Here is a 27,329-nt window from a genome sequence, read left to right on the forward strand (position 1 = left end):
TGATGGAGAAAAAAAAATGGCGGACGATGATATGCAGGTGGAGGAGTTGGGCGGGGGGGAGAAAGAAATGGAAGGGAAGAAAGTTGCAGGAAAAAGAAAGAAAATATCTAGCTAGAGGGAAGCTGCGCCTTCCCGAGGACACTTCCTGACGTGCCACATGGCACGTCAAGAAGCTTCATGTGGCACGTCAAAAAGCCAGTTTATTTATTTATAAAATTAAAAATTATATTTATTTTAATTTTATTAAAATTATTTTTACTATATCATATAATTTATATTAAAATTATATTTGTTCTATTATATAATTTTTTCCTCTTATATAACACATTATACTTAAAACTAATTAGATAATAAATAAATTAATATTCTAGATGTATAGATAATTAAATATATTTTTTAATGAGGGTTCAATAATCTACTCACCGACCACATATTTTGTGCTGGTCGAGTTCATATGACGTTTGCCGTTCTTATAAAATAAATGTATTCGGTATGTCTTATATATTTTTAAAAAATTAATATGGCTATCATATATATTAATATTACTATACTGATTTATGCATGATAATATCCTGTTCAAATTAATATTAAGGTAATGGTTGATTTATATGCATGCATGTGATAATTATATTAATTGGTATATAATATATAAAATGATTATGCATGCATAGGATAATTAATATCATATATATGATATTAATTGGTATACAATATTAATAGTATGATATGATTATGCATGTACGTACACACACACACACACACACATATATATATATATATGTGTGTGTGTGTTATATATAATTGTGTGTTATAAAATAAATGTATTCAGTATGTTTTATATATTTTTACAAAATTAATATGACTATTTTATACATGTTACTAGACTGATTTATGCATGATAATATCATGTTCAAATTAATACTAATGAAATGGCTGAATTAGATGCATGCATATGATAATTATATTAATTGGTACACAATATATAGCTAGAATGATTACGCATGCATATATATACAACAAACATATATATATATATACACTAAGTAATTTATACTAATATGATAAACTTAATTTTCCTCACCAATCAAATTTAATTTTTTATGCCAATTAAATTTAATTATTTTTTAATACATATTTTTGATATCAATTATTACCTAATTATTTACAAATTAATGTTAATTTGTTTTTGACGTGTTGATTTGACACGTCAAAAGTTTTTGACGTGTTAAAATGCAGCACGTCAATAATATTTTTTTTGACGTGTCTACTTAGACACGTCAAAATGTTTTGACGTGGCAAAAATTAGTTACTGTTTGCCACGTCAAAAAATCTCCTTTTTTTGTAGTGTGCTTACATGTATACTCAGATGAGTAGTTTGATTGGCTAAGAACTTCTCTCCCTTTCTTCAATTGCTTATCTTCTTTGCATATTTAAACCTTCATGGAATGGACATTTAATATTTTTGTGGTACTAGCTAAAGTCCAAATCCTTCGTACCAAATGCTCTTATCCAAACATGTTAATAAATCTAGAAGGCCAGAGATGTTAATGTGAGAAAATATGACTCATCAGGTTGATGAAATGATAATATGTCTATGTTGCTCAATAAAAATTTGACTATGCTGAAGACTTATAATCAAACTTAGAAGTTTATAATTGCTTTTGAAGATGAAAAAGTGAATTGAAAACATCTTTTTGTTTGGTATTGAAACTTTAGTAGCATGGTTGTCGGTTTCAAACTTTGATTGTTTCACAAATAAAACATTATGATGGTAGTTTCATTTTCACTGGTTTTACAGGATCCTGTCATTGAATCTATTAGATCAGCTGTTGACAGGTTTTCAAACTCAACAAATTACCTTCACTTTTTGGGAAGGCATGCGTTTATTATGGAGGAGGAGTTACCAACTCAATCTGAAGATGATAGTGTTGACAACAGATATCACTCTATGTCACTTCTCTTGAACTTGGTAAACACATTTCTGTACATGGTCAACACGTATATTATAGTGCCGACAGCAGACAACTACTCCATGAGCCTTGGAGCTGCAGCAACCGTCTGTGGTGTTGTGATTGGCTCTATGGCTGTGGCACAGGTGTTTTCTTCAGTTTATTTTAGCGCATGGTCGAATAAATCATACTTGAGGCCACTTGTATTTAGTAGCATTGTCCTTCTAGTGGGAAACACCTTATATGCATTGGCCTATGATCTCAATTCAATATCAGTTCTTCTGATTGGTCGCCTTTTCTGTGGGTAAGTGATTTCTTTATTATCTCATTACTTGGATAATGAAACTTATATTTGATTACTAGTTTAGCTTATTATTGTTGCTTATCATTCTCCATGGTAGTGAATAATTGTATTTATGAGTGGCTCAAGTGTATTATTTATTCTTTTGTACGTGTATGTGTATGTGTATGATTGAAAAATGAAAAAAGAATATGTATGTATACCAATACTCCATTAAAATTGCAAGAGTAATCAGTTTTGGAAAGTATACATTCTATTGGAACAAAATAAGTTAGAAATTTTTAAGGGAAACAAGACAGATGAATAAGGACCATTTTGAGCTCCACAGGAGATGACCATATGTTTTGAAGTTTTAAATATCACGTGTGGAGGGAGTGTTTTGCACGGTGTTTTGGTGATTTAGTCGAAGCGAAGATATCCCGGTTATAAAAAATATCGAAGCCTCCTTACATTACCAAATTATAACCCCATGAATTTATTATGTTCTTAAGTGTCACAAATTGTACAGAATAGGCTTCATATGCAAGTTCTAGTTAAAATCTCTTTCTCTGCCTCTTTTTCCTTACTTTCAAATTTTGATTGCACAAAAGAAACGTACCAGAATTCCATTGGCAACTTAACTGTGGCTTTTTTTTTCAAAGGTATATGGGATTTTGAGCTGAATTTCAAGTGACAGTGGAACTGCAGATTGCAATAGCCTAGAGACACCATTTTGCTATGTTCGAACTTCCTGTGATGATGCAGCTTTCTTTCTTTTTTTCTTCTGGGATTTATTACTGTTGCTTGTGGGGATTATAACATCCAATCTCTGTCCAAGATGTGGTGTTACTCCAAACTTGCAACTAAAGTAGTTTAAATGTTCTATATGTGCATCTTTGTGCTTCTTCTTGCTTGTTCTCTTCAAAAGATGCACTTTGGTTTCACATAATTAATAAATGTGGTCATGCTATTGATATATATTTCAGGTTAGGTTCAGCAAGAGCTGTTAACAGGCGTTATATCAGCGATTGTGTGCCACTCAAATTGCGAATGAGGGCTTCTGCAGGTTTTGTTAGCGCAAGTGCACTTGGAATGGCATGTGGTCCAGCTATTGCTTGTTTACTTCAAATGAATTTTAAGATTTATAAAGTCACTTTCAATGAAGACACTTTACCTGGTTGGCTTATGGCTCTTGCGTGGCTTGTCTACTTAATATGGTTGTGGATTTCTTTTAGAGAGCCTCCTCGTGAGACTAAAGAAAACCTTGTGCCACAAGAAACTGATGCTGGTATGTCAACAAGATTACTCATTTGGTTAATTATTATAGTTTTCTTTTCCATATTTTAATAACTCGAGATATTCTAAGTATTTCTCAAACTTTGGTCTCTATTATCGATTAAATTACTAGTGATGATTCTTGTTGCCTTTGTGCATTTTGTCTATTTACTTGAGTATCATCCGAGTAACAAAAACAATAATTATGAATAAAATTTCTAACCTTTTTTTTTTTTTCCATCTACCTTAGTCTTTAAAGCCTGACCTTTGACATAACTTTGAGATGGCAATCGCTCATGTTCAGTTCTTGTTGATTCTAGAAGGGATCAACTGACTGCATATGGCCTTCTGACTTGTTGCCTTTATGAACTTTGTCTCTTTACTTTACTACCATATGAGCACTAGTAACTATAATTATGAACACAATTTATAAGATTTTTTGTTCCATCTACCTTAGTCTTTAAAGTCTGACATTTGGCATAACTTGGAGCATGAGGTCTATCCATGAGTGTTTTCCTTAGATAAGTGTTTTCCTCACCACTATTCTGGACTATATTCAATACCAATGAGTCTCCTATAACTCTACCCATGTGGATCAAATCAAAAAGGTTCTAAACTACTTATAGTCCATCATAGTTGGGACGAAACGGCCTTACAATAACATCTATTTGAAGTGGCTTCTCTCCAACACTAAATGTGACACCTAGAAAGTTATTCTCATATTGGGCGAGTGGATTGCCAACATTAAGTAAGTAGATTACAAAGGTGCTTATGAGTGTTGAGTCTCACTTTTTTTTCATACTAGATGAGACTGAGCTTTATAAGTTATTATATAGAGCTCTAATTGTAACTTAACTTGTCCTTTTGGAGTAATAGTGTATATGAGGTTAGTGTTTTTTCTAGTTCGTTACAAATAATATCAAAGCAAACCTAGTAACACTATGTAGTGCTGAGGCACTACATGACATAGGCCTGGTGAGAATGTTGGGAATTTTAGTGGGGAGATTGTGACACCGAGAAAGTTAGTCACACATTAGATGGGCGGATTGCTCACATTAAGTGGGTATTCTATAAAGGTACTCATGAGTGCTAAGTCTCATATTGGTTCCTAATTATGTGAGACTAGGTTTTATAAACGATTCTAGCTAGGGAACTCTAATTGTAACTTAACTAGTCATTTTGGAGTGATAACGCATGTGTGACTAACGTTTTCTTTACGTACTACATACTTAGATTTTTTTTATTAACGATTAATGGTTTAAATATTTAATTGTTTGTTCACTAGCATGATATATAAGAATTGATTTGTCAGTTCTAGGACCATTGGTAAATGTTGCTGTGGAGAATGGTTTTACCCAACCATTGCTAATTAAATCAGAAGCTAAGCAACAAGATGAAGATGGAGACGAAGAATGTGATGATGCTGAAGAAGATTCTAGGGAAATTCACAAACCTGTCACATCAATTGTGGCAGCATATAGATTACTTACACCATCAATAAAGGTTTTGAATTGTTATTGAGTTCTATTTACATATTGACTTATATTCTTTTTTAGTTGATGCCATTCCTTCCATTGGCCACTAAGAAAGACGACTTCATGCATCCAATGCATACATTTTTTAAACCTTTAATGAAATCTAGTTGTCATTTTTCATTTTGTAGTTTTGCATCAAAATGGTGGGAGGGTTATATCATGTTAAGCATCTTCTAGATGACTAAACTTTGTTCAAGCACCATAAGTATCATGCCATATTGGATTGTATTTCTCGTCTAGGTATAATATATGGTACTAAATTTTAATATGATTTCTTACTTTGCAGGTTCAACTATTTGTGTATTTTATGCTCAAATATGCAATGGAGATTTTACTTGCTGAATCAAGTGTTATCACTGAATATTATTTTATTTGGTCAACCAGCAATGTGGCAATCTTTCTTGCATGTCTCGGTCTAACAGTACTTCCAGTAAACATTATTGTTGGAAACTATATCAGCAACATGTTTGAAGAAAGGTAGACATTTTTAAGCATTGGAGAAGTTCCAATTGTTATTTGTTTTCAATTAACTAGTAGGTTTAACCTTCAAATCATGGTTTAAAAGAATAAAGGTTTAAGAGCATATTTGAGATTGTGTTTGAGAAATATAGCATATCTGCGTATGAAGTTCTGGTCTTTTTTTTTCTCTGGTTGACCTAATTGCAGGCAAGTTCTACTGGCATCTGAAATTATGGTGTGTATTGGTATACTCCTAAGCTTCCACATATTCATACCTTACTCTGTCCCTCAGTATGTTGGCTCAGCTCTAATCACATTTGTGTCTGCTGAAGTCCTTGAAGGTAACCATGGCTCACTCAGTTTATAGCAAACATCCGATAATTATGCAAGGATTATTTACTTTTTGAATTATTAGATCCAAAACACCTGCATTTGATTATTGTGATAGCCTGAACCCACCTTGAACTCATTAACTAAATAATAACTTGAAGTTCTTTAAGGGCAAAAAGCTTAAGTGGGTTGGATTAGCTCTAAGACACATGCCCTAAATGACGATCTCAATCTAAACTGGCCAATTGCCATTCGTTTGAGTACAGGTTTTATTAGTGAATAATGTTATTTAGTAGACTGAGAAAATCAGCCATTTGATTACCACTTGTAAAAATAAATAAATAAAAATTGAATAGCTGATTTTCACTGCTACGGCATCCCAGTTATATGGGATGCCAGTTACATATATTGCATCATTTGTTGGAGGATTCCTTTGTTTCCTAAACATGATCTTTAATCTCATTTGTTTGACCAATCCAGGCGTGAACTTATCGCTCCTATCTCGTGTCATGTCATCAAGGCTTTCCCGAGGGACATACAATGGCGGACTACTCTCCACAGAAGCGGGGACTCTGGCTCGAGTCATTGCAGATGGTATGATAACACTAGCTGGTTATTTAGGTGAGAGTAAACTCTTGAATATGACCTTGGCTCCTGCACTTTTCATATGTATCTCATCCATCATAGCCACCTGCTTCACCTATAACTCTCTCTACTAGTACCCTTCCTTTCTAACATGTATAAATGTTGCATAGTATAGCTGAACTTTTTCACTCATCAATGGTGAATATTTGAATTCAGCTGGCAATGGGAGCTATCAATCTGTCTTGTTATCTTTCCCATGAATGCTTAATACTATAAAAACATTTTAATTTTCTTGAGGCCTAAGTAAGATGACTTATTTGCTTTACGATGAACATAAAAGAAAGGCAATCCTCTTTTGAACTTGAAATGATCTTCTTTTGGTGGATAATTGTTAAAGGCTTTCTCAGCATGTTTAGCAACGGCATGCCACATCTTCCAAAGATTGCTGAATTGTTTACTTTTTTTTTTTTCTTTTAATTATGTTGGGAGTGACTTTTATCGAAAATGTCAAGGGAAAGGAGATGCTCTTCTTAGATCTTTGGAACTTTGAATTTGTGAACTTAATAAGAAAGACACAAACAAAGGATGAGGGGTGAGACCATTCTAGGGTGGCATCGTGCAAAAAGTAGCATTATTTGGTTCCAAGTGTATGGCTTAAACCAAAATGACTATATTAGTCCACCCAAAAGGAATAAATACAACAATCTTAACTTGGACAGCATACGTCATTTAAAAAAAAAAAAAAAATTACAAATAGGCATCATAAAACACAACCTGATTCAAATGTGTTTACAAGTGACAAGTACTTAAGAATATATCGATTGGGTGCATGACATATAACCAATACTTATAAGCACATGATTCAAGCAAATTGAATGTAAGTGTAAGATACAAATAACACAAATAGTGATTATTATATTGACATGAAGCCCACTAAAACTAATACGCAATGTCTCGTATCATAACACTATTACTATAGTTAACACGAATGTGCGCAAAACAATAATGGCAACACAAAAATACTTTAGATATACACAAAGGCACATAATTCTCACTAACTCAATAGAACATAAGACTTTAACAACCCCATATAAGTTACATGCTCATGAAACACTATAGGAGCCAAAACCTTAATTAGTGAGTCCACCAACATATGGAATGTGGGAGTATACATAACACAAATGTGAGATTTAGCTAATTTTCTCTCTAACAAACAAATATTTTATGCCAATATGATTGGGTAACAAGGAGCTCTTAGTTTTCTCAGAGAAAGAAACTGTTGTAGAACACAAAATATCTGTAGTGGCATCACAATGACATCTAGAATACCCATCCCTGCGATACAATTTCATAGTAAATAGCGTGGCATGTAGCCTCAAAACAAGCTACACATTTTGTCTCTAGAGTTGAAGAAGCTATAAGTGTTTATATAACACTTTTCCACGAAACAACTTCTCATGCCATCATAAATACACAATATCCAACTACATAAAGAATATTGGATTGCCCATATGTTCACACAAAGTCATTAGCACCCCACAAGTACCTTAGTACTTTATTTTGCAGCTTTCTAGTGACTCAAATTAGTATGACTCAAGTAATTTTCAAATACACTAACAATATAATTATACCACATTATGTACGTACTTGAGTACACATCAAGCTACCCACAACTAACACAAATGGGACTACTTGGGGCTATTGAGACTCATAACATAACACTTTTCACAAATAGGTGCCTTTCCAGGAGAAACAGACCAAAATCACCAATAATTGAGGATATCACAACGAATTTATTATGCATGTGAAATGGAATTATGCACTCATAAATGTCTTCATTCACCAAATAGTAAGATTTTCATCTTACACATATGCCAGAGTCTGTAATACACAATGTACTCTTACGCATGATTTTTTATCTCAAATTCATCTTAAAGCCCACAACACTCATTAGACTCTTACGCATTATTTTATCTCTCAAATTTATGTTAGAGTTCGTAATACACAATTGACTGCTACGTATGATAAAGCAAAATAATTAAATACAAAGACTTAAAATGATCTGCTATCAAGAGGGTTAGACTAGGCCACCAAGTGCAAAGTATACGACCATTTTTTTTAATCGTCACAAGCATCCTACAAAATAATGATTCACTAATAAGGTAAACCAATTATTTGTATGGATCTTAGATTAAGTGTTTTGGTTCACAAAATAATAATTCCCACTTTTTTTTTTTTTTTCTTTTTCCAGGATAATATTCAATAAAACTCAATAATTTATCATTATTAGTCTCAAAATAGGCAAGTATCTAACTACTCAAAATCATTAATTTTTTATTTATTTATATACAACAATATTGTTCACATTTAACAAAAAGTTCATTTATCTCAAAATAGTTATCATAATAAATGTACGTAATTCAACTTCAATTAAAACATTACAGAAAAACCACTAATACCATCTTAAATCATAATTAAGGTAAACAGATCTAAGTGGAAAAAGAATTCATTAACGTCTTACTTAATCCAAAAATATTTTCAAATAATTATCAAGTGCATGTTTTATAATGGAAGGCACAACACAATTGAATCATTACATGAACTTGTAGGAGTCTTTTCCTATCTTTTGTCGAACAATAGAAATAACCCAACCTTAACCAAAAAAAGAAAAAAAAAAAAAAAAAAAAGACAAAGTTTTCTTCTAAACTGGGTTTGAATAATTTCCTTCAACCTACTCTATAAAAATGACACATGTCTATTAAACATGTGAGATGCACATGTTTTTTTAATAATAGGGACAAAGTTGAAATAACTTTTATTAAAAACTTATATGCATCTTACATATTATTAAAAAAAATGACACATGTCATTTTTATAAACTAGGTTGAAGGTAATTCTTCAAACCCAATTTGAAGAAAAACTTTGTTAAAAAAAAAAAACATAAAAGACGAGGTTTTATAGAAAGTTCATTAAATTGTTTAGTGATAAAGGCTACGCCCTGCCCGTGCACATTAGCACATATCCCTTATCTTGCGCCCCTCCCCCAAGCCCAAACAAAAGCCTGCCACTGGAACTTTCATTCCTCGAGTTCGATTTGACTCTGTTTCGAATATAAATTCTCAAATTTTTACATCTAAAACAAAAACCCAATACTCTCTCCCTCTCTAAATTTCTGGGTTTTGTGTTATTTTGGAGAGAGAGGAGGAATAAAGGCAAATACAGAAAGCTGTCTAAATGGCTACAGATTTGCCAGAGGGAACCGTGCAAAACATACTGGACCAAGAGTCTCTTAAGTGGGTCTTTGTGGGAGGCAAAGGTGGCGTGGGCAAGACGACTTGCAGCTCCATCATCTCGATCCTTCTCTCTAAGGTTCGCTCCTCTGTTTTGATCATCTCCACCGACCCTGCCCACAATCTCAGCGATGCGTTTCAGCAACGGTTCACCAAGACACCGACTTTGGTTAATGGGTTTCCCAATCTCTACGCTATGGTACAGTTTTTATTCCATTCTTCTTTTCGAAGGGTTTATGGGGTTTTTTATTCTTTTGTGAATTTTATATCTTTTGGTGCCTTTTTGGGGTCGTGCAATGATTTGACATTGAAATTTTTGTTTACTTTTTGAATTTTGGGGATACGCAGATTGCGAATTAACTATCTTTGGTATGATCCTTTGTAGGAGGTGGATCCCAATGTTGAGAATGAGGACGTGGGCAGTGCCGAAGGAATGGACAGCCTGTTTTCTGAACTAGCAAATGCAATTCCTGGAATTGATGAGGCTATGAGCTTTGCAGAGATGCTGAAGTAAGGGATCTTTTTTAACTCTAGTTGATTAAATCGAACCTTCCAAATTCACCACTTCACTATTCCTCGCTGTATTTTTTTCAAGTGAATTGAGAATCCTTATGATTCTTAAAATCAAGGTGTTGGAGGATTACATTTTTCAAGTAGGTGGTTGAGACTCATTGTGGGTGTTCTTAAAGGCCTAAAGAGAGGAACTGATGGTTAGCCAATAGACTTTTCATCTGTACCAACCAAGTACGGGCATTCATCAGGAGTTTGCTGCAAGTGAAAATAACTTTGTGCCTTTGCTAGAGTTAAATAGACTAACTGTATCAAAGATTGGTCTCCCAAGGGGTTGGCGTCAGTTATATTCAGGTGACATTATTGATTGGTGGATCTATTGAGGGGGTGAATGCAGTAACATAAATTTTTAGAGTCATCCTTAAATCTTGAGTTGTTTAAGATAAGTTGGACCAAATTATTAGTATCTCGTGTCAATCAATGTTAGTAGAGCACAATATCATTATTTTGACCCTTTATTGACCGTATTAATTAAAGATATCTTCCTGAGATCCATTAAATCTAATTTTCTTTCCAGACTATGCTTGGTGCTTGCCAAAATTATGATACTCAATGACAGAATTGAAGTCTTACTCAAGTTTCATGTTTTAGAGGAGGTTTTTTTTTTTTTTTTTTTGGACTTCTGTTAACCATATCCAATTGTATATAACATTTCTTTGCATGCAGAATAAAATGTAAATGACTCACTTAAGCATGTTTATGTGATACATTTCTAATGGCCTATTCATGCATATGCATCCCTTTCTTTTTTAAACAATCATCCAGAAATTTTTGGTCATTCTTTTCTTTGCTAACTGTGCTTCAAATGCTATTCATCAACCTGACTTTTTTGTGACATTATTTTGATTTTATTTGAATGAATTCTCCTGCAGATTGGTGCAAACTATGGATTATTCTGTTATAGTCTTTGACACTGCCCCAACTGGCCATACACTACGGCTGTTGCAATTTCCATCAACCTTAGAAAAGGGTCTCACGAAAATGATGTCTTTGAAAAATAAATTTGGTGGCATAATCAATCAGGTATGTTCTTTGTACTATAGAGCATAATCATACAGTTCGTTTTTTATGTATTTGCAACAAAAATATGAGATTTTTAAAATTTTTTTTTATAAGTAATCAAAATATCATTAAAAAGCACAAAATGTGTAACTCAGGTACACAAGAAGTAAACAAGAGAAACACTTAACTAGAAAGAGAAAAACGCTCTAGAAAATCATGAAAACCAATCAAATTAGGGAAGTCTAAAGCAGCTTTCTAGTGGTAAGGAGTATTGAAGAAGAAAGGATTTAGATCCACCACCATCGTCTCGTGGTCTTCAAAACTTCTATCATTTATTTCCTTCCAAATACACCGCAAAAGGTAAAACGGTACCATCTTCCACACTTGTGAACTTTGGGGTCTGCCACTCAACCCTCTCCAACAAGCGAAAAGGTCAACCATCCTTCTAGGCATAACCCAAGTTAGCCCATCACAACTAAAGATAGCACTCCAATAGGCGTTAGCAATCTCACAGTGGAGAAAAAGATGATCCACAGATTCCCCACACCGCTTACAAATACAGCACCAATCCACCACAATGACATGTTGCTTTCTTAGATTATCCATAGTGAGGATCTCCCCTAGGACGGTCAACCAAGCAATGAACTTCACACTCATGGGGACCTCACTTTGCCAAATTCTCTTCCAAGGGAAGGGAGTTTCATTATGGGGGACAAGGATGTTATAGAACGATCTAACGTCAAACAACCATCTCTTGGAAATACCCCAACAAAGCTTGTCTTTACCTCACAGCTCATTCTAGAGGAGTACAACAAATTGAAGAACGAAGCAGAGACATCTACCTCCTAATCATGAGTCGCTCTAATAAAACTTACATTTCACTGATGAGAGCTATTAGAAAGATCCAAATGATCCGTCATAGAGGCATCCTTAACGCAACTTATACTGTACAAATCCAGGAAAGCTTCCTTGAGGGCTTGATCTCCACACGTATGCCAAATTCTAATATTGGAGCCATTGCCCACCTCAAATCTGTTATGACTAGCAAACTCTCCCCAACCGCTCATGATATTTTTTCATAATCCCACCTCATACAACCCATCAACCTCATTGGAATACTACCCACCCCACGAGCTACCATATTTAGAATCCACTACGACTCTACACAAAAGTCTCTCTCTCATGTGTATAGCGCCATAGTCACTTCGTCAAAAGAGCTCGATTGAACAAGAGCAAGTTTCGAACCCTCAACCGAACCTCAGAGTTCGGAGAACAAACCTTAGACCAACTTACCATGTGATATTTGAACTCTTCAACTCGGCCACTCGACACGAATTCCCGTTGTAGCTTCTTAATGCGATTGGAAACACTAGTCGGGAGGGAAAAAAGAGACAAGAAATACGTAGGCAAATTGGATGGGGTGCTCTTGATTAAGGTAATCCTTCCACCCTTAGTCAGATACATCATTTTCCAACTAGCTAGGTGATGTTCAATCTTCTCAAACACCATCCCAAATAAATTTGGCCTTAAAAAAAGCTCCCGGGGGAAGACCACTATACTTTAAAGGCAAAGAAGAAATCCTGCAGCCAGACTATCGGCTAGTACATCAACATTAGTGACATTGCCCACAAGAACCAAATCTAGCTTAGCTATATTAATTCCGAACTGGATACAGTTTCAAAACTTAGGAATAAAGCACATAGATAGTGGAGATGATTTGGGTTTGCCCCACAAAATATCAAGGTGTCATCCGCAAACAGAAGGTGGGAAATGTTAAGCGCACCAATGTTCCTAGACCCCATATGAAAACTTGCCAGAAGTCCCCCATTTTCAATAGCAGATAGCATTTGACTTAAAGTCTCCTGAACAATGACAACCAGCAAAGGTGACAAAGGATTTCCCTATCTCAAACCCCAGTAGCTATGGAAGAATCTAGAAGGATTGTCATTCACCAAAACAGAAAAGCAACTGAAGAAATACAAAACTCTATCCAAGAATGCTATTTCTTCCTAAAACCACACCTCAACAAACATAATAAGAGCTCATAGTTGACATGATCATAGGCCTTCTTAATATCTAATTTGCAAAGAACCCCATGCCTAATCCTACTATCTAGACATTCGTTATCTATAAGAATGGAGTCAAGGATTTGCCTACCTCTGACAAACACACTCTAGGGCTTCAAGATAATCTTCTACACTACCCTACTTACTATTGGGGAGCACTTTAGCAATAATCCTATAAACTCCGCTAAGTTGACTAATAGGGTGAAAGTCCTTAACATTGATAGCCCCAGATTTCTATGGAATGAAAGCAATGAAAGTGGCATTAAGAACTTTTTCCAAACTTCTAGTGTGAAAATCATGGAATACCCCCATAATATCTTCTTTGATCAATTCCCAACAAACTTGGAAGAAGACATAGGAAAACCATCAGGGCCTGGCACCTTATCATTGTTCATACCTTTCACCACCCGAAGCACCTCACTCTCCTCAAACGGTCACTCCAACCAAGAGGCCTCCTCCTCAATGTTATCCAAAGCAAGGTCATCTAGCTTGGGCCGCCAACTAAACTGTTTGGTAAACAAACTGTCATAGAATTATACAATGTATTCCCTAATCTCAGTTTGATTAGAAGAAACTGAGCTATTAACCAATAGCAACTCAATGAAGTTGTTTCTCCTATTCGAGTTAGCCACTAAATGGAAACAATTTGTGCCTTTGTCACCCCTTCTTTGCCATAGCGCCTTCGATTTCTACCTCCAGCTCAATTCCTCCAATAAGGTAGTCCTCCAAACCATCAAGAATAGGTAACTCATCCACAAGATTCCTTCTTTGGTTCTCTACATTACCAAACATCTGCTCATTCTAGACTCTTAGATCAGCCTTCAAAGTCTTACATTTGCAATCCAAAATGAAGCTCAAGGAGCCTTGAAAATGATAAGAAGACCACCACTGTCTCACCTTGTCCACAAAACTTCCGGCCTTCAACGACATATTCTCAAACTTAAAGTATCTTTTGCCACCCTAAACACCGCCACAATCAAGAAGAATGGGGGAATTGTAACCCACATATAGTGGGTAATTTATAAAGACACTCATGGGGTGCTAAGTCCTACATTGCTTACTTACTATATGAAATTGGGCTTTATAAGTAATTCTAGGAAAGTTCCAAATTGACCAATCCTTTTGGGGGAAGAGTGCAGATGTGGCTAGTGCTTTTTCATGTGTCGTTACAGTGAACATTTGTCGGATGTGGATATGGTTTACTTTTAAATATTTATTTTGGTTGTAAGCTTGCAGTGGTTCGATTACTAATACTACTATATCTCTGGTGATATTGATTACATGACTGTAAAGCTTTGAAATTATTCATTGCAGATGACCCGCCTCTTTGGTGTTGATGATGAATTTGGTGAGGATGCAATTCTGGGAAAGCTTGAAGGCATGAAAGACGTGATTGAACAAGTTAATAGGCAATTCAAAGACCCAGTAAGATTGCCCTCTTCTTTACTTCATTTACCCTTCTCTAAATGTCAAATGTTAGTCATTTAGTTATTCTTTGTTGCAGGATTTCCAATTATTTGTGCTGAATTATACATCTGTAGTAAATATTTATAGAAGTTAAAGCCAATGCAAGGGTTCTAAATTAATTATCAAAAAGTATAATTATTTATTTTTCTGAGCACCGGTATCAGTTAATTGATATGTTACTTATTTCTGATATTAGTGATGATTTATTAACCAATTTAACAGTTATTGTATTCTTTAATCAAAATTAACTTCTGATAATCTTTATAAGAGAGATATTGAAACCCTTGGAGAATTATAATATTGGAAGCACGAAGGTGTTGTTTGAAAAGCATGGTTTCCTAAGAGTTCAATGGTGTATTCACTGTATTGCATCCCTCTTAAAAGTGTATCTTGCTGAAGCATGATTTGCACCCCTTTTGTGCCTGCAAGCACTTGCAGTAACTATGGGAGTAAATTACATTGGCATTTTTGTGGATATTTATCCCAGAGCCATATTATTTTCTCTTTCTATTTCTGGAATCCCTATAGTGATTGTTATGGTTAGGACTTTAAGGTGGAGTGACCTGATGGTCAATGGCTGGTGGAATATTTTGCTTGTGCCAAGGCTCCGTCAGTCACTACAAGCTAATTTAATATTTTAATGTAAAAGATTCTTTTTATTTTTATTTTCATTAAGTTACTATTTGGTGTCAACTGGATAAAGGTAATGTTATTGCTACTTTACATTGGTGTATGCTAGACATGGTTCTCTTTTTTGTTTTTCTTCTTAAATCCTGATGAGTCAAACGTGCTACTAAATCTGCTACAAGTAAAAGCACTAGGAGTTGTGGTGCTTATTTGATTTTACCTGACCTGCCAAAACTTCATCAGTCAAGTTTGGTTTAGTTTCTGAATGTTTTGCAGTTATTTCTTAAGCAATTGAGCTGATGTTTCTTGTTTATTGGATCACTCAAAACCATATTGAATGTCTGATTGTTCTGTAGTTATTTCTTAATGCGCTTCTATTTCCCTGTTGGCAGGACTTGACAACCTTTATCTGTGTTTGCATCCCAGAGTTCCTCTCTCTTTATGAAACAGAGAGACTGGTCCAGGAACTCACCAAGTTTGAGATAGATACACACAACATTATCATTAACCAAGTACTTTATGATGAAGAAGGTGAGTTTACAGGTTCTTATGCTTCTTTTTTTCCCTTGGGATAATTTTTTGCTTAGGACAAATGTTATAAATCTATTGGTACGTTTTCTTATGTAGACGTAGAATCTAAGTTACTCAAAGCCAGAATGCGGATGCAACAAAAGTACCTTGATCAGTTCTATATGTTGTATGACGACTTTCACATCACGAAGCTTCCGTTGCTGCCAGAAGAGGTAAGCTACACTGCCAATGTTTTTGGAATTTTTAAAAAGAAAAATCTTAATTTGAAATTTCTCTTTATACAACATACATTGACCAATCTTATCAGGTAATAGTTCAATAAGCCTTCAATTTGCTCCTCCTTTGAACTCATACCATTCTTGTAGAGTTGTCTGCAAATAATTCCCACTATTAATTGTTGATTTTTTTTTCCCCAAACAGATGAATTCTTTTTTAATCCTCATGCCAAACCGATAACCTGATCTGAAATTTTTTATTCTAGATGGGGTGTAAACAAATCACTTCTACTTTTTAGCATCAGCCCATTTGACAAGCCAGTTGTTGATTTCATAGGTTACCGGGGTTGAAGCTCTGAAAGCATTTTCACCTCGTTTTCTGTCACCATATCAACCTTCTACCAGTAAAGGCACAGTGGAAGAGTTGGAGCAAAAAGTATCCACACTAAGGCAGCAGTTGAAAGATGCTGAAGTAGAACTAGAAAGACTTAGAAAAGGAAAACAAAAGGTCTGATGATGCTCTGCTCAACAGTATTGCCTCTGTTCCTTTTTCCTTTCCTCTATTCTTTTCATGCTTGCAATCAAATGGCACCATCTCCCTGCTTTAGGCTGCCAAGTGAAGTCATTCTTCTATTTTACTAATGGTTGACCTTTTCTGTAGCTCAACTTATTTGCATTTTTTTTTTTACATGAACCTTTCTTATATGATTAGTATACTTTGTAATTTTGCCATGGTTTAAACTCAGGCATATCAATCATCTGACCAATGCGGTCAGATGATTTAGCAGTGTAGTTCATTTATGATTTTTATTTTTATTTTTTTTATTTTTATCATGACCTATCTCTATAATGGCAAATTCATTTTTCTTCTTTTAATGCGTACATAGATTTTGAGATTGATGAGAATCTAGATTTTATGCCAATGTCTTCTAGCCGTGACTTTGTAGCATTTGTTGGGTATTTGGACCACCCAAGGAATGAAAATGTCTATCCTAGAAATGGGAAAATATGCTCCATGGGAGCAGGAAGAAAGAAACATGACACAACTAGAGTTTTGCTTGATTGACCAAATTGCTAGCAATTGAGACAGGTAATTGATGTGGATCCTTATCTAGCTTTGCATGTGATTTTGATAATGAACTAGAGGAGGATAAAGAAACAAGAGTACTCGCAAATATTTCCTTAAAACTTTAAACCGACGAGGACCGAGGAAGAAGAAGATGATAGCTTATGAGTCAAAATCAAAATCATAGCTTTCCAATGTCCGTATAACCTGCAATCAATTTTTCAAAATCATCTGCCAAAGGAGGCTCCTATGACTGCTTCAGCATAATAATGCATAATAATGTCATGTAAAAACTGTAAAGAAGTTGACGATTTCATTTTCCTGAGAGCTCCAATGCCCACCATCAAAAGTTTGCTCGGATTGTTGGTGTGTTTTGTGTGACATCTTTGTCCTTTGGAATAAGAACTTCATGGTAAGCCTTCTTCCTCCTTTGAGGATGACAAGAAGCCAATCTGTGATGTTAGTCATATTTAAAGCAAGAGAATCCATAGGCCAGAAAGATGTAGCAAAATTACAAGATAAAAAGAGAATCAGTATGAGTAGAACAAAGAGGACAGCTTGAATGGATTTGGTGGGGATGATATTCCAAAGGAAAAGCTTGAGCCAAGAACTAGAAAGAAGAGAGGGAGGAGTGGGAGTGATTTTGTGGCCGTTTGTTATTCCTCTAGGAATATGGTTTTAGAAAGGACAAGACAAAAAAGAAGCTATTTATTTTTGTTGAGAGTGGGATTTGAACCCACGCCCTTTCGGACCAGAACCTTAATCTGGCGCCTTAGACCAACTCGGCCATCTCAACGTCACATGTGAGGGGTTTGCATAAATAATATATATTTATATAATCTACAGCCAAGAGAAGTCAATTATAAATAAGTATATATTTTTTATGTGAAGAATGATTGCATACAACGTTGAGATGGCCGAGTTGGTCTAAGGCGCCAGATTAAGGTTCTGGTCCGAAAGGGCGTGGGTTCAAATCCCACTCTCAACAATTTACTTTTGTCTTTCTGTTTTCTCTAAACCTTATTCGTCATTCCTGGAGGAATAAGGACTCCTTTTAACAATCTTACTTTTCTTTGTTTTTTTTTCCTCCTCTTATTTTAATCAACCCGATCCATAGACTGTTTTTAATAAATATTGCTCTTTCTTTTTTTTTTAATCATTTTAAAAAGCGACTTTTTAACAAATATTACTTCTCCTTTTTTAATATTTTAAAATGCCAAGGAAGGGAGGCTATTTTGGACAGTAGGAGTGACAATTTGAGTTCATAAGTCGGATTTGTACCACGTTGAGCCATGTACATACGATTACATGGGTCAACCTAAACTCTAACTCATTTTAATGAAACAGATCAAATTTCTCAACCTTGACATGATCCATTCAAATAAACAAGCAACACGACAAGACCCACGTAACTTGTTTAATATAAATGGATTAAATTGACCCAAATATATATATATATATTATTTTTTATATGTCCGTACAAGGGGAGGGAAAGGGAAAAGGAAGATTCGATCTAATAATCTCCGCTTCATGAAGCGTTGTTTCTAACCGATTCAACTACCTCTTGGAAACAATTGACCCAAATACTTGATATGACCTCCTTAACACAATTTCATATCTTATAAACATAAATTATATCGATTACACATATTCACAACTAAATTCATGACCATCAATTTACCAATCAATATCTGATCCATAACCATTATTCATAAATATAACCCAACTTCTGGACAAAATACCTAATCAAAATAATATTATTACAGTCCAATAAAGTTCATCTACATAAACAAACACATAGCTATAAAGAAAATAGAAAAGATCAAAGTGCACAATAGGTTGTAATACTTCCTTGAGCAGAGTGCACTGGATTTGGCAACGGACAATATATATCCAGATTATTAGACTCCAAAAATTTTCTCTCTTTGTCACGAGCAATTCAAATTTACACACAAGTTAAAACAATATAGACTTTTATCCTTCAAAATGAATATTAAAAGAACATTGCAATTAATCTACTTTTCATCTAGGAAAATGGAGAAATACATGGACACAAAGCCAAAAGTAGAATTTAAACACTGACATAAGAAAACAACAGAAACATTCATCACTTTCCTGAATGCTTCAATAATGTATAGAAACAAAGTACAGAAAAAAGGCTAGGCTGCCAAAACTCTAAGAATCTCATAATAACAATTGCATTATCATGTAGTACACAACACAGTCATCTAGATACTATCCACCATGCAAGGTTGAAATGAAGACCACCACATCCTTCTCTTCTAGGGTTGTATCAAGCTGCCCACTTAGCTCCCAATCACAATCATTCACAAGGACCAGAACACCAGGTCTCCTGCAAGACAAGAAAACCGCTACATGTTAACAAAGATATTATGATGACAGATCACATTGGTCATCTTATGACTTCCACACTCAATTGTGTTTTGTTGGTGGAAGACTCAATTTTCTCCAGCTATTCACCTTTTTCACCTTACCAATCTTCTTCTCCTTAAAAGTTTTATTAATCACTAAACTAACAGTTATTAGAATTGCATAATCTAGGAGTGTATGTGCACAGTCATCTTCAAAATGAATTTAAACTTACACAGAATCTCCTTTCATGAACATTTCGGGCCTCTCCTTGATCAAATTGGTTCGGACCCAACAGAGCAAATCCTTCATGTTTAACTGACAAACACGAAGAAAAACGTATTGTTGCCAACCACATATATTAAAAAGCATGTCTCACATTTTATGCTTTTTCTGGAATCATTTGTTAGAAGTATAAATTTACCTTCTCTGCACCATTTTGTAGATCAACATTGACATTATGGACCTTTACAGACTCACAAAGAAGCTCTAATCCCCCACTGCCAAGACATTAAACATTGCATCCACATAAGAAATAAGGTGTACAGAAAGATTAAAAGCATCCAATCATGTACAGAGTAATAATGAACATGATCAAAAATTCTTGCTCAAACATGTAATAAGAGAACCAGCAGCATTAAATGATGCCCATGTGAACCTGAACCCACAACAGCCCAGCAGCACTTGGAAATTTCTCATAAAAAATGCCTCAATAAGAGAGCCAGATCAAAGATGAATAAAACAAAGTAAAATAAACAGACCCAGATTCAAATTTCACATGCTTATTATTATCTCACAGAGTTCCGATCATTACATCCAACAAGAAACAATTAATCACCTTCATAACAACACAAAGATGTATAAAATTAACTTTTTAAGTTTCCGAAACCAAAGGAAGTGAAAACAAAAGGCAGAGTAAGGGATTGAAAAAAAAACATACCCGAATTCGAGTGTCAATTGCATGATTTGTGCAAGAGTTCAAAACCCTAAGAGAGAGAGAGAGAGAGAGAAGTTCAATGGAATTTGTGCTCACTCTGCGTTTTGTTGGACGAGTTTAGGGGGATGACACGGCGTCGTTTACTGATCAATATTGGATATATTGAATCTATTGCAGGAAATGTAGGATCATCCAATATAACCAATAGCATTGCACGGCATGTGGGCCTGGGTTACACTAAACCCGGAATTGCATCCTACGGTCAGAAACCTTTGCAATCTAAACTTAGCAAATTGACAAAAGCTACACCGCATCACCACCGTCAACTTTGTCTCTGTCTCTGTCTCTGTCTCTCTCTCATTTCTCGCTCCTCACTCTACAACTTCTCCTCTCGTAAGCTGGAATTTGATCCCTGCACCTCGAAAATCTAACCCTACCCTGGAAATTACCAAAAAGGGCTTCACACTTGGCGCGTTTGGGCTTCTGGGTCAATGGGCAGAGATTGAGTTCGAGGAAGGTTGGTGTTGAGGGTAGCTCAGCGAGTCAGGCTTCGAGTTTGCCGTCGGTGCTGTGAATTTGTTGTTTCTGATAAGTTCTGTGAAGCTATGGAGTCTTATAAGAGGTGGATCAGGGGGAACAAGGACTATGTGCACTCCTTGGAGTCTATGGCCAATGTGAGCACCTCTCATTTCTTGTAGTTTCATTCTTTTTGTTTGGTTTATTTGTTAGATAACAATTAATGGACGAGTTCTATGATTTTCATTGGTATTGGATTGTTTGTTGTGTTTGGTTATCTGGGTTATCCTTATGCTTCTCTGTGGTTTCCATGGTAGCTCGAAAATTGAGAAATTTTGAGAAGGAAGTAATTTTTTTTTTTAAACTATTTTTGGAAATCAAAATGATACTATGTCGTCTGGGTCAATGAAAAAAAAAAAAAACTATCTTTTAGTGTGGAAGAAAGTAGTTTACCGTAAACTGTTCTTGTGTAGTTGTAAAGTTATGGATTTGTGGAAACGATAGTCTAGGAGACTAGGAGGTGTAGAGCTTCATTTACTGCATTTGTTTATGTGATTGATCTGCTGAGACTAAGCACAAGGTCTGAAAAAGGGTCCTTAGTTATCTGAATTAAAGCCATAGATCTGGAAGCGAAGGCACCCAATATAATATTGGACAAAGGGGGAATTAAGTCAGTCCTCATTGCTATTGCGCTACTAAACCTTGAGCCTCAATTTGTGTCAGCTCAGCGGTTGAGCAAGAAAGCTAGGGCAGTGGGAAGATCATTGTTCACTGTCAGAAGAGAAAGAGTCTTCTACACATGGATAGGTGTTTAATCCTGTGCTACAGCAACGGTTTCAGAATGTACCAACAGTATGAATTTATAAGAAATCTGAGGAATTTAGTTATAGTGATTCTACCAGCCTTAAGCTCCCAAAACCAAGCAGCAAAAGATTCCTAAGTAACTTGATTTAGTATGTTTGAGGGGGTACTCATACCCTGTAAAGGAGGATGGGTGTGCCCACAGGATAAGGAAAAAAAGGTAACCAAAAAAGGGAGAAACAAAAAACAGTTGTTATAGCCTAAAAAGAAGTTACGGTGGCCGACCACATTAAAGGAAGTGTTGAGAAGCAGAGAGCTGACTCAGGAACAGAGACTAATAATAGAGAGCCGAAGGAACATGATAAAATGAATGAGGTTCAGCCAGAATATCTTGTTGAGGGTGATTTAAATTTGTTAGAATCGGCTATAGCAGATATCTGTAAGTAGATTAAATGCAAGAGAGAGCAGAATAGTAACAAGAGGGAAAACAAGATGACTTGAGGGCCTGTTGAATAAGGAGGGTTTACAAGTTAGAATTTTATGATATTCATCAATATTCTGAGAAACTTGTTTTGACTCTAGAGGTTAGTCTATGTGCATGTGGGCTTGTTGGGGATCTGGAGTTGATTAATTATGTAACATGTTAGTTTTGTTGCCGACTCTGTTTTCAGTGTTTATTTGCACTTTTTGCTTCTGTTCACTTATTTCAACTCATCATTTACCTTAAAATTTGTTAGAATATTAATTAAATGATTAAATTTACTATTTTCTATCAATTTAAACTTTTGGAATAAGTAGTGATATAACATGGTTTTAAGAGTAAAGGTTATGAATTCAAATCCTGATTCCATAGTTTACTTCCCATTTTAGTTAGATATTCCACGTGTTTGAGGGAGAATTTGAATCCACACGTAAAAGAAAGTGTTAAATTATTAAGTTCTCCATTTTCTATCAGTTTTAAATTTTTGGGACAATTGATAATTTAACGAAAATTAAACAACAGAGTCATGCGGATTCCTTTGAGACTCTAGTTAATAAGCCATTTAAACTGTGTGTAAACTTATTGCGCCATCTGAGATATATACCAATCAACCTATATCTGCCAAATTATCGATTCTTTTGATGTGTTTTGGAATTCTCGTCATCCATGGTTGCTCATGAATGTAGAAACTATATAAATATCTAAAGATCTTGCTCTGTATTTAGTTTCTGGAGTATTGTTGTCTTATATGGGTGTTGAAAATGTTGTGCAGGGATTGACATGGCTTCTTCCTGAACGGTTTTCTGATTCAGAGATAGGACCAGAAGCAGGTTTTGTGAAATTTTGGTAACCTTTGGCTTCTTGTTACAGTGGAAATTGATAGGGATTTTTTTTTCCCTCCCTTTGAAGCTATTAGGGAAAAAGTCCACGTTTCCCCTTCAAATTATCACCCAATTAACAATATCCCAAAAAAAAAAAAAAAATTACAAAAAAAGTTGTCATTATCCCCTAAGGCCAGCAAAAAGACAAAAATTATCCTAAAATTTTTCAATAGAACAAAAATACCTATAAATTCGGGGAAAAAAAAAACTAATGAAAAAACGAGGAGCCACCCCTTTTTGGCCAAATGGAGGTAACTGAACCACTCCTAAGGCCATGGCGGTGGCTGAACCACCCCCAAATGCCCAAGGGGTGGTTTGGTCACTCCCTCTTTTTTTTTTTTTTTTTTGTGTGTGGCCATTTGGGGTGGCCAAACCACCCACAAAGAATCATGGAGGTGGTTCGGCCACCCTCTAATATGGGCGAAGGGGGTGGCCAAGCTACCCTTGGCCATTTGGGTTGTGGTTCAACCACCCCTGCACAACCAGGGGAGGTGGCCGAATCACCTCCATGGCCTTAGGGGTGGTTCGGCCGCCCCCCATTTGGTCAAGGGGTGGCTCGGCAGTCCACTTGTGTTTTTTTTTTTTTTTTTAGGTTTTTTTATTAACGGTATTTTTGTCATTAGGGGGATATTGACAATTTTTTAGTAGTTTGAAGGAATATTGTCTTAATTGAAAGTTTGGGAGAACATTGTCAATTGGGTCGTAGTTTGAAAGAGAGGGGTATGTGGACGTTTCTCAAGTTATTACTAGTTTGGTTGCTTAGAAGGAATAGAGACAAAAGTAAAAGTTTGGCATGTTGTGGTTTACATACATCTTTTTGGAAAAGATAATTTAATTTGGCCAACATTTCATCTCTGTGTCTGTTTCTTCAGTCTGCATGTAATGCAAAACCATAGTATTAAATTAAACTTCTTTTGTTTTGCTTTCCAATTGGACCTGTGATTGGTTTGCCTGTTCAATTTATATTTATGATTCTATTTTTTTTTTTAATTTGTGTGCAATGACTAATTGGTGCTTTTCCCAACAATTTGGTGATATTCTGCAGTAACTACTATATTGGGCATAATCACTGCTATCAATGAACATATTATTGATACAGCCCCTACTCCAATGCAAACAGGCTCTGTGGAGCCTTATTCATTTCCTTATTCGTTATGCATATCTGCACTGAAAGACTTGGAAACATTAACTGAAGTTGTAGCACAACATTACTATGGCGATGATAAGAGATGGAATTTCATTGCTGTTACAGAGGCTACCAAGTAAGCAATGCTTCTTGTTATCATTTCCAGTTAGGTGTTTATCGTATGTTGGAGTTTGTCTATTTGCCTTATTATTGGTTACTCTATGTATCTCAGGGTGCTGGTTAGGTTAGCTTTGTTCCGGAACAGTGGATATAAGATGCTTCTTCATGGAGGGGAGACACCAAATGACGAAAAGCAATCAGATGCTTCAACTTCTCAACATAATGGTTTCGCAAACTCTGGAGGGCATCATGGGCCTAGTTACTTGGGGAACAATTATGCACAGACCCAATGGAATCTAGAAGGAAGAGCACTATCTGCATTAAGCAGTTTTGGAGAAAATGCTAGGATGGTTTCAGACCCAGTATGGTTGCGCAGAGTTCAACACCAGCATGCTATTATGGAGCCTCCAAGTAACTATTCATATAAAATTAAGTCATTGGTTAGGATCATATGTTAATTCATTGAATATTCTACAAAAATAAACTATTCTATTATTACAGAACCAGCAGTAGAGAGGCCAACCATTTCCACCATATTGTCCGAAAAGGGTCTTCATGGGGCTTTATATCTAGCTGGGGAAGTGCTATTTATCACCAGACCGCTTATATATGTTTTATTTATCCGAAAGTATGGGAGTCGGTCATGGATTCCTTGGTTTCTCTCTCTGGCCGTGGACTTCGTTGGTATGGGCATTCTTTCAAATGTAACAAAGTCAGGAGGTCAAGATAAAGAGCAACGGTTTCGTCTTTCCATCCCCGAAAAGGATGAGGTTTGGACCTCTCTGAATCTCTCTGAATCTTACCATGTACAGTTGAAATTTTTGATGCATCCTGCTCATCAGGCTTCTGCATTAATTGAGTCTAGTAATATAGAATCTTTGGAAGCAACTTTTAGTGGCATTATTTAGTTTGTTCATGAATAGGTTCATGTTGTAGTGTTTCTGATATTATGGAGTTGATAATAGATGAAAAGAAGGAAGCTGTTATGGGCACTTTACCTTATGAGGGATCCTTTCTTTAGCAAGTATACCAGGTACTGATCTATTTCAGTATTTCATTCTTGGTCTATGTAGTTTATATTATGTTTAATAATTTTTCATAGGAGGAGAAATAATAAGAAACATCATATATCTATGGTTGCGATATTTCAGGCAAAGACTTGAAAGCACCAAGAACGTATTGGAAGCTGTACCTATTGTTGGATTTCTTACTGGTGTGTTTGATTTTGTTTTTCAACTCCAGATGTTTTGCTACTTTGTGAAGCTTTCTAGATTAAATAATATGCTTACATTTTGCTCTTTTTCTTTATGCATCTCTTCACGTGCAGAGAAAATAGTTGAGCTTATGATTGGAGCTCAGACACGGTATACTTACATGTCAGGATCATAAGATGGAAGCTGCAAAAAGTTTTACAGTTCTACATTTTTAGGATGTATCCAACCCAAAAGAGAGAGGAGAGAGAGAGAGAGAGAGAAGAAAAAAAAAAGGAATAATTTTTGGAAGAAGTAATTCTCCAATCTGTATTAATATGACAGCAGCAGGGTGAGCTTTTGGTTGTCTCACACTCTTGCTTTGGTGCACCATTTTGTCCCATATGAGTCTGTAAATTTGCATTGATCCTGACAGTTTCTTAGTTGTTAAGTATCATGAGGTTCTCTTTTAGTCAACAATTGTCATGGGTCTTGCTTAAGAATCATTCTCTCTTATTCAATTTCATAGTGTCATTCTTTTTCCTTCTCCATCCCTTGGTAGTTGGTATTGTTTAAAATAAAAAAAAATAAAAAAGGTAGGCTCTTTTTCTTGTAAAGTCTGTTTGGTCCACGTCAGTTTGGACTGAAACATATAATAAGGCTGAAAAACCATGTAAATGCGTGGATGAGAAGGTCACTCAGTTCCTTTTTTTTTTTTTTTTTTTTAATGTGCTTTGATGGTCCAATTAAACCTGACATTGTCAATTTTGTTTTTTCCTCTCAATAATGGCAATTGGTTTTCCAATTTTAATCAAAATAAGAATCTGAAAAAAAAAAAAAAAAAAAACTCTATTGAAGGGTTTTTATTTTTTTCCAATCTGTTTGTGCTTGTAATCCTTTGGGCCGGGGCTGTTTCTTGGCCCACGGGCAAGTTTGATATTTTCTGTCCAGTAGTGTATAGGAACTTTTAATCCTACAATAAGATAAAATGGTTAATTTGCAATATAAAATCTGGTGGAATAGCTCCACCAGAGTTTAAAAAGTTAAATCCACGTGTCAAATGACTATTATTGAGAGGTGGTAGACAAAAGCTTGCGTTGCATTGTGGAAAATGTAAAAACATGTGGTGGGGTCCGAAGCAGACAGTATATATGGAGTCCCCATCCACAGAAACTAAAACATGGACCACTTTCCGCAAGTGGGTCTTGGCCCCACACCCATCGTGGCCTAATGGTGGGTTCCATCCTACCACTTCGCCTGGTCCACACCACAAGTGCATCCATGGGCCCACCGCCGGAGAATCTGGCCCAAGATGGGGGCCCACCGGAGAAGCCTTCAATCTTCAACCGTCAGATCGACAGATGGGCTTCGGCCCCTCCCCCAGTTACTGTTGCCGTACGCAACCAAGCGCAGTCCCCAAGATGGGGTATTTGTTGTGGTGGGTCTCAATGTCTCTTCCACCGGCGCATGTTAGCATCCGTACGTTGTAAGTTAGCATTGAGCCGTAATATATTAAAAAAAAAAAAAAAAAACTCCAACAAAAATAAATAAATAAAAGACAACTGAAACATGTTTTTGCTGTGGACCTGTACTTTATTTATTATTTTTTTTTCTTTTAGGGTTTAGGGTTTCAGCCACATCCTTTTTTGGTCATTGGGGG

The 27,329-nt window shown here is 35.6% G+C and overlaps 4 protein-coding genes and 2 non-coding genes across 11 annotated transcripts in view; 4 read left to right on the forward strand and 2 right to left on the reverse strand.

Moving 5' to 3' along the window:
• The window catches only part of LOC132186065 (SPX domain-containing membrane protein At4g22990-like), a 12,014-nt gene extending 5,273 nt beyond the window's left edge, over nucleotides 1–6,741 (forward strand). For 4 of the 5 annotated variants that reach the window (XM_059599846.1, XM_059599844.1, XM_059599847.1 and 1 more), the window contains exons 6-11: nucleotides 1,799–2,253; nucleotides 3,216–3,517; nucleotides 4,817–5,007; nucleotides 5,326–5,516; nucleotides 5,706–5,839; nucleotides 6,309–6,741. In XM_059599846.1, the coding sequence (XP_059455829.1) occupies nucleotides 1,799–2,253; nucleotides 3,216–3,517; nucleotides 4,817–5,007; nucleotides 5,326–5,516; nucleotides 5,706–5,839; nucleotides 6,309–6,547 (1,512 nt within the window). In that variant the 3' untranslated portion in view covers nucleotides 6,548–6,741. The remainder of the gene's footprint in view (nucleotides 1–1,798; nucleotides 2,254–3,215; nucleotides 3,518–4,816; nucleotides 5,008–5,325; nucleotides 5,517–5,705; nucleotides 5,840–6,308) is intronic. The other variant, XM_059599848.1, reaches the window with a different exon arrangement.
• Nucleotides 6,742–9,457: 2,716 nt separating this feature from the next.
• Nucleotides 9,458–17,052, forward strand: LOC132186986 (ATPase GET3A). Its single transcript, XM_059601118.1, has 7 exons — nucleotides 9,458–9,902; nucleotides 10,089–10,213; nucleotides 11,146–11,296; nucleotides 14,656–14,766; nucleotides 15,828–15,966; nucleotides 16,063–16,178; nucleotides 16,519–17,052. The coding sequence occupies exons 1-7, from the start codon at nucleotides 9,648–9,650 to the stop codon at nucleotides 16,693–16,695; spliced, it is 1,074 nt and encodes a 357-aa protein (XP_059457101.1). The 5' UTR covers nucleotides 9,458–9,647; the 3' UTR covers nucleotides 16,696–17,052.
• Nucleotides 17,053–17,962: 910 nt separating this feature from the next.
• Nucleotides 17,963–18,043, reverse strand: TRNAL-AAG (transfer RNA leucine (anticodon AAG)). The gene has a single exon. It is a non-coding gene; the product is annotated as a tRNA-Leu (tRNA).
• A 111-nt stretch (nucleotides 18,044–18,154) lies between these two features.
• On the forward strand, nucleotides 18,155–18,235 carry TRNAL-AAG (transfer RNA leucine (anticodon AAG)). Its single transcript has one exon. It is a non-coding gene; the product is annotated as a tRNA-Leu (tRNA).
• A 1,067-nt stretch (nucleotides 18,236–19,302) lies between these two features.
• On the reverse strand, nucleotides 19,303–20,664 carry LOC132187445 (ubiquitin-related modifier 1 homolog 2). The gene is made up of 4 exons (XM_059601760.1): nucleotides 20,558–20,664; nucleotides 20,042–20,117; nucleotides 19,853–19,935; nucleotides 19,303–19,600 (listed from the first exon to the last, which is right to left on the reverse strand). The coding sequence occupies exons 1-4, from the start codon at nucleotides 20,578–20,580 to the stop codon at nucleotides 19,483–19,485; spliced, it is 300 nt and encodes a 99-aa protein (XP_059457743.1). The 5' UTR covers nucleotides 20,581–20,664; the 3' UTR covers nucleotides 19,303–19,482.
• Nucleotides 20,665–20,879: 215 nt separating this feature from the next.
• LOC132187444 (peroxisome biogenesis protein 16) lies at nucleotides 20,880–26,216 on the forward strand. Of its 2 annotated transcripts, none has more exons than XM_059601758.1 (8): nucleotides 20,880–21,228; nucleotides 23,125–23,182; nucleotides 24,279–24,495; nucleotides 24,592–24,890; nucleotides 24,981–25,249; nucleotides 25,445–25,512; nucleotides 25,631–25,692; nucleotides 25,807–26,216. In XM_059601758.1, the coding sequence occupies exons 1-8, from the start codon at nucleotides 21,160–21,162 to the stop codon at nucleotides 25,866–25,868; spliced, it is 1,104 nt and encodes a 367-aa protein (XP_059457741.1). In that variant the 5' UTR covers nucleotides 20,880–21,159; the 3' UTR covers nucleotides 25,869–26,216. The 2 variants fall into 2 exon arrangements, with proteins under 2 accessions (XP_059457741.1, XP_059457742.1); XM_059601759.1 differs by having other exon boundaries at nucleotides 21,188–21,228; nucleotides 23,125–23,198.
• Nucleotides 26,217–27,329: the final 1,113 nt, after the last annotated feature.

Source organism: Corylus avellana, chromosome ca7 (genome assembly GCF_901000735.1).
Source record: "Corylus avellana chromosome ca7, CavTom2PMs-1.0".
Classification (NCBI taxonomy): Eukaryota; Viridiplantae; Streptophyta; class Magnoliopsida; order Fagales; family Betulaceae; genus Corylus; species Corylus avellana.